The sequence below is a fragment of the Pocillopora damicornis genome, chromosome 6 (assembly GCF_964200805.1).
Source record: "Pocillopora damicornis chromosome 6, jaPocDami1.2, whole genome shotgun sequence".
Taxonomy (NCBI): Eukaryota; Metazoa; Cnidaria; class Anthozoa; order Scleractinia; family Pocilloporidae; genus Pocillopora; species Pocillopora damicornis.
In genome coordinates this window covers 17,104,168-17,110,292 of record NC_142675.1, presented here as the reverse complement: position 1 = coordinate 17,110,292, position 6,125 = coordinate 17,104,168, and the positions used below count along the sequence as shown (strand labels likewise).

Genomic DNA, 6,125 nt, shown 5'->3' with positions numbered 1-6,125 from the left:
ATCACCTCTGGTCTCAAAACGTTAATAACATAACCTTGCTGGAGATATTTCTGATGTTTGGTAAACTTGAAAGAAGCCGACAACTTTTTCTATAATAAAAATATATCCTTTGTACTCAAACACAAAGACGTGATGAATGATTAAACTCATTATGTTATAGTATACTATGCAATACATTGTTAGTATTTAATGAATCTTCTCGAAGTTTCTATCCTTGTTTTCTCGAAACGTATAAATTTGTATTTGATAGGCTATTCACGTCAAGCGTATATTGAACTGTCTTCAATGCAGAAGAATTTCGTTCAATTTTGGGTATATTGTGGAAATTTAATCTGAACTTAATGGCCTGGCAAACTTCATATATGACAGTGATGATTATAATGTCACGAGTGTTTTACATTACTAGCCATGAGTGCGGAACCGATATTTATTCCTTTTATCAAATGATGCTCAAAGGCCACACTTTTAAGTCATTCCCAATTCGACCAGGTTCGCTGGATTGCAGAGAAGCTTGCCTCGCTGACAGCAGATGCCAAAGTTATAACGTAGTGTTCAAAGGCATTTGTGAGTTAAATAACAGAACTAGGGAGGCAAGTCCGGAGAATTTTGTCAGAAACCGGGAAAGATATTATATGAAGAAAAGTTCAAAAAGAGGTATGAAAATCGCCTAATGGCAAAAACATCATTCTAAATCTAATTTTTTTCATTATATTTTTACTTATTAATCTTAGGTGATAAGTCATAATTTTAGGAAAGGTTGCTCACTCAAGAAAGAACGAAAGAAGGAACATACTTTCCTGTTGTTTTAATAGAATAGGCACGCTAGAGTCATATCCCAACCATCTTCATCATTATTTTGGGGGGAGAAAAGTGGGGCACTAAAGCGACACCGAGCGAAACGAGACCTGTACTTAACACAACTCATGACTTTAAAACAAAATTCTATGGTAAAGATAATCGAACGTTTCATGGCTGGTTTGTCTCATGGTATAGAATCCGGCTTATCCGTATAAGCAACAACCTCTCTCAGTCTAAACTTTCCAAACTTACGTAAACAAATCAGACCCAACACCATTGGGTTCTTGCCGCTCATCGAACTTAAGCTTAAAACTTTTTACAAGTGTTTCTTGAATAAAATTTTGACATAAATGCATACTGCTGTATCTGTGTAGATACCCTTGGTTGGAGTCGCGACCGACCTGCCTATTCTTGTAAACACATCCTGAACTCTGGGAATCATAAAGGAGACGGGGAGTACTGGATCGATCCTGAGGAGAGTGGGAATCCTTTTAAAGCCTACTGTGACATGACAACTAGCGGTGGTGAGTGATGGAAAATATGGTCAGAGGCTCTGACTTGGCCGTACCTATCAACATTAACTGTTGTTAAGTTACCGTGGAGGATCATTTTTCTAAAAAGTTGCCAAGTCTGACTCATAACAAGCAAGATTTGTTCTAATATCTCAAAATTGCCATTTAATTGCCAGTTAAGTTTTAAAAGTTGTAGTGTAACAATTAGCGAAAAGTTAAGTTTTAAAAGTTGTAATGTAACAACTGTAGCGTGACAACGTACTATCTGATGATGCCTAAAGGCCACATGGCGTGAGAAATAATATTGACAAGAAAACAAAACAAACAAAACGAAGAAAAAGTGAAATAAACCACATCACAAACACCAACAAATACACAAAATGCCTCCTTATCTTTTCAAAAATGCATCACAAGTGTCCAGGTACTAATTTTGCTGTCATTTTTTTTTCTACGCGATGACCAATCATAATTTCAGGAGGTTGGCTCGTTGTCTGCAATGTTGTTTTCAACGGCTCCTCCGATATATCAGCGACGTCATCATACCGCGGAATTCAAAACTATGACGATCACAGTAAGATGTGTCTTGGTAAAGAAGCCATGAAACAATTCCAAACCATCTTGTCGTTCACTCAGCTGAGGTTCTACTGCAGAAAGCAAAATACTGGGCGTACTTTTCACGTGGTCACGGCGGCTAACAGCAGTGGTCAAGCTGTGGTTCGGTACTTTAGCGATCTGACTGATGCGATGCCCAATGCCTGTGGCTCGTTCGTAAGAATGGATGATGACGACTCGTTGCTAGCCGAAAACTGCCACAAATGGGGGGAAGAGAATGGAACTCGCATGGTAGGCAAATGGGGACATAGCAACATCAAACAAAGATTGTATAATCACGCCGCTTTCATTGCAGGCCATTATCACTGGGTGATACAATCGAGTAGATGGGAATGCGATGACTTCCGGGGTAACGTCTCCATCGGTGATTTTTGGAAAATCTTTGTTCGTTAGAAGCTGAACAGTTGATATTTTCTAAATGAGAAGTCCTGATCGACCTTCTAGGAGCAATTCCTAACTGCGCATTAAAAGAATAACTCTGTAAGTTTTTTTAATTTTACCAGGTCACTTTCCTCTTTTTCCTTGGTCTGTCAGTACATTGTTCAAACTTGAAGAAATTAGATTTTCTATTGTTTTGCTCGACCGAGCGTACCTATCTCTCGGTTTCCATACTTGCTGGTAGCTGGTGTTACGTTTTATTTACCATATTTATAAGTTTCTCACTCGGCTAACTTCAGTGCAAAGGCAGTGACCTATTTTCATAGTCATGTAGTAGCACTCTCTAGGTCCAGTTATGATGAAATTCCCACGTGCCCTCCCGATATTTATTGGGGCGGGTATTAGGTTGTACTTTGACAATACTTCTTGGGTAAATATCGGATCAAGGCGTTAGGAGGCTTTTAATAAGCACCAATACAGCCATGTTTTTTTTTAACTGAAAGTTACTCTAACTACCTTCCTAAAGATAAGACTAAAAATTTAAGGATTCATAGAAGTCAGTTACAATAATTACTCGCTTTGCTCTTCTGAAAGTTCTTAGAAGGTTTCTGGCATATCTAAACAAATTGTCGGGAGGAAGAAAAACAAGTGGGATAAGAAAATAAAAAGCAGAATGTTAATTGCAAGTGATGTATAGTTTGGCGCTCATGGAATCGTAAACAAAATTCATCGACTTCTTAGCATACTAGTAATGTCTAAATTCAAAGTTTATGATTCTCACTCCAACCGTTTCCAATTTGTTTTATTATCATATCACTTACCGGGGAGCAAACTGACTAAATAAGAACAAAATATGAAAAAAAGAAACAAACATGACGCAGTTTCTGACTACGATTAAACATGTATATCTCACTTTCAAAGTCAGTAAATTGTATAATTTTTAGCCTAAAAAAGAGTCAGTAGATTGGTGTTTAAACTAAAAAGTTTCTGTATGTGGTATGTTGTATATCATTCGTACCGAAAACATTCAGTCTGTTATAGGAAAAAATGAAAGTTTAAACGTTTAAACTGATGTATGGGGTTTTTTCTCATTTTTTTACATGGTCTCATAAATTAGCTGTGATCTTTAGCGTTCATGTTTATTGCAAGCAAAGTAATAAATGCAGCATAAATTATTGATGGGCTTAAAAATCTCTTTTTACAATCACAAAAAATAAATTGCGACCACAGAAGGATAATGTTGTTTATCGTTTTTCAGACCCTTGGTTTCTAATTTTGTGTTTTGGGGGTTGGAGGGTTAAACATTTCCATTACACCTTTCGATATTTAATTGTTGGATCAGATCAAAATCAAAATTTAAAATTATAATCAGCTTTTTTAGTACAGTAAAGGGGAAGTGGAAAAACGTGGTCGAAACACTAAAGCCAGTGTTACGACTATATCCACTACAAGGTATGTTACCATTAAATGTCGGAGGTGAGGGGCGGGAAGGAATTAGCTATCGAGCACACCACGCCCGGCGAAAGGCACCAGGACTCTAGAACTGTCTTTCCTGCTGTTTTTATACGATTCTCCAGTACGCAATTCCTCCCACATCCAAGCTTGTTTCATTATGTGTAACTCTGGTTAATCTCTAAGGCTCTCACACTTTGATTCTCACTGGATAATACTTTTTAAATTGCGGAATTCTGCATGACTCAACTCTGCTGCACGCTGTCCATGTTCTTTAAGTGTTCCATTCTCTCTCTTATTTCCACTCTCATTTCATATCTTTCTACTTCTTCTGGGTAAACTCTAAAGTACATACTTATATATTCACTACTGACAGATACGGGTGGGTATGTTAGCTGGCTGACCTTAGGAGATTAAACATTTGTTGTTAGAACGCGAAACCAAACACGAGACCTACGATCCTGACAACAAAGTAGTGAGTCAACTACTGACTGCGTTAGTTAGGCAGAAAATTATTCGGTGCAATTTCAGAAGAATATAAACTTGCGAAAATTGAAAAAAGTCAAAAAATGATGATTCGGTTAGTGTTCGGCGGAATCGTTAATAAAATGATGAGTTGTTTTATAAATTTCTATCTAAGAGGCTCAAAACAGTTCGTGGAATCTTAGATTAATGTAATTCAAGCTCCATGCTAAATCCAATCTGTTTAGTTCTCATTTGTTTTAAAGATTTTCTCACATAGTTCGGGTAAAGAAACCCCTAATCTTTATTCACTTTGAACCGCTACATAAACTAGTCAAAGGTCGAAAAAAGTGAACCTAGATCAAGTCAGAAAAGACAGATTCATTATTATTCACTATATGCTAACGGAAGAATACTGGCTTTCTAAACCTTAGGGTGCTGACTAAAACTATCTGCAAATCTTGTTTCCTCTGACGTTATGGAGAGGCAATGAGGCTAAAATAGGGCAAGTCTTCATCTCCTATAACAAGATAAAACGACTTTCTTTTTCAACAGCGGCACAATTCTATTCCTCGGATGGCGAAATAAACTATTCTATGTCTCTATCCTAAAATGTCTAACGCCTTTCCATTTAATATTTCTTTTGTGCCAGGCGTAGCTTAGAGAAAAATTTTTCTGACAGAAACCATCTACACTTTCATTCTTCTAGTTTCAGTAACAGCGATCAGCATGAGCAGTTCTATTGAGTTCTTTGGTCATCTTTGCCGTGACAACCAGACGTTGATTACAAAGCAACTCCAACATCCTTCTAGCCGGTATAACGAGCACGGATTTGTTTGTCAGGCTGGTTATTCAAGCGATACACATAGCCGTAAACGTGAGGCGAATTCTCGGTGTAGGACCGTTTAGCACCATTACAAAGATCTTCTTATAGTGCATGGCAATGGGAACAGAGGGCTCTTTGAGCCAATTGATTTTAATCACCATAGATCGCTACGTTGCTGTCAAATACCCTCTGTGGTACCACACCATTATCACAAAGGAAACGTTACTGATAGACAAACTTTTGGCATGGACATTTGAAACAATGATTACATTTCTTAAAATTGCGTTGGCATTTAAGTGTGAAAAAAGACGCTCCAACCTGATTGGGTACGGAATAGAGGTCTCTATTTGCATTATTTGCTTCTTAATTCTGATCTACATCGAAATACTGCGCCAGAAGAATCGAATTCAAATCGAACAAGTGCCGCGAGAAGAGATTAAAAGAATAAAAACTGACCCAAAAGCTGCAATATTTATAATTTTGATTGCTTTATTACTCGTCTGCGTTCCTGGGCCTTTTGTTTTAATTTTGCTTGTCTTAACACCGAGGTCTAACGTTTTGATTCTAGTTGTTTATTTGTATTCAAATTTTATGATGTTATAAGGTTTTCTTGTTAACCCTATCATTTAATGTTAGCGAAGTAAGTAGCTTCTCACGTATTTCTCGAAATTCAGCATTTCAAAAAGGCCGAAAGCAGCTCACAAAAACTGATTTACTAGATTTTTTTTTAGCTGTAAAGAGCTAACGAAATACAAAGTCGTCTTTCCAATCGAGAGTTGCTCCCTTCAGATTGAATGGGTAAGATTGGGGAAATCCAGTTTGTCAGTCATTTTAACTAACTCCTTATCGGTAATCTTTTTCATTCTCTAATAGCTTCTCTGAATCCTACACTAATTCCTTAGTACAGTGGCAATAACACAGAAAGTTTGACAATTGCTCTTCAGAACATACGCCGCGATCCTATAAGGTTTTAGGTTTCAGGTTTTTTAATGTTTTTTGCTCATTATTTTGCTTGAGTTGAGGTTTATAGAATTCACCTGGAAATTGCAATTGCTTGCTGGAAATGCCAGAAATTTATAAAAAAT

The 6,125-nt window shown here is 37.1% G+C and overlaps 1 protein-coding gene and 1 pseudogene across 1 annotated transcript; both read left to right on the top strand.

The window, feature by feature from the left end:
* Window positions 1-198: 198 nt before the first annotated feature.
* LOC149044257 (uncharacterized) lies at window positions 199-2,447 on the top strand. Its single transcript, XM_089210775.1, has 3 exons — window positions 199-654; window positions 1,173-1,322; window positions 1,786-2,447. Exons 1-3 carry the CDS (start codon window positions 342-344, stop codon window positions 2,313-2,315), a joined length of 993 nt encoding a protein of 330 aa, XP_089066901.1. The 5' UTR covers window positions 199-341; the 3' UTR covers window positions 2,316-2,447.
* Window positions 2,448-3,754: 1,307 nt separating this feature from the next.
* Window positions 3,755-5,770, top strand: LOC149044256 (dopamine receptor D5-like; annotated as a pseudogene).
* Window positions 5,771-6,125: the final 355 nt, after the last annotated feature.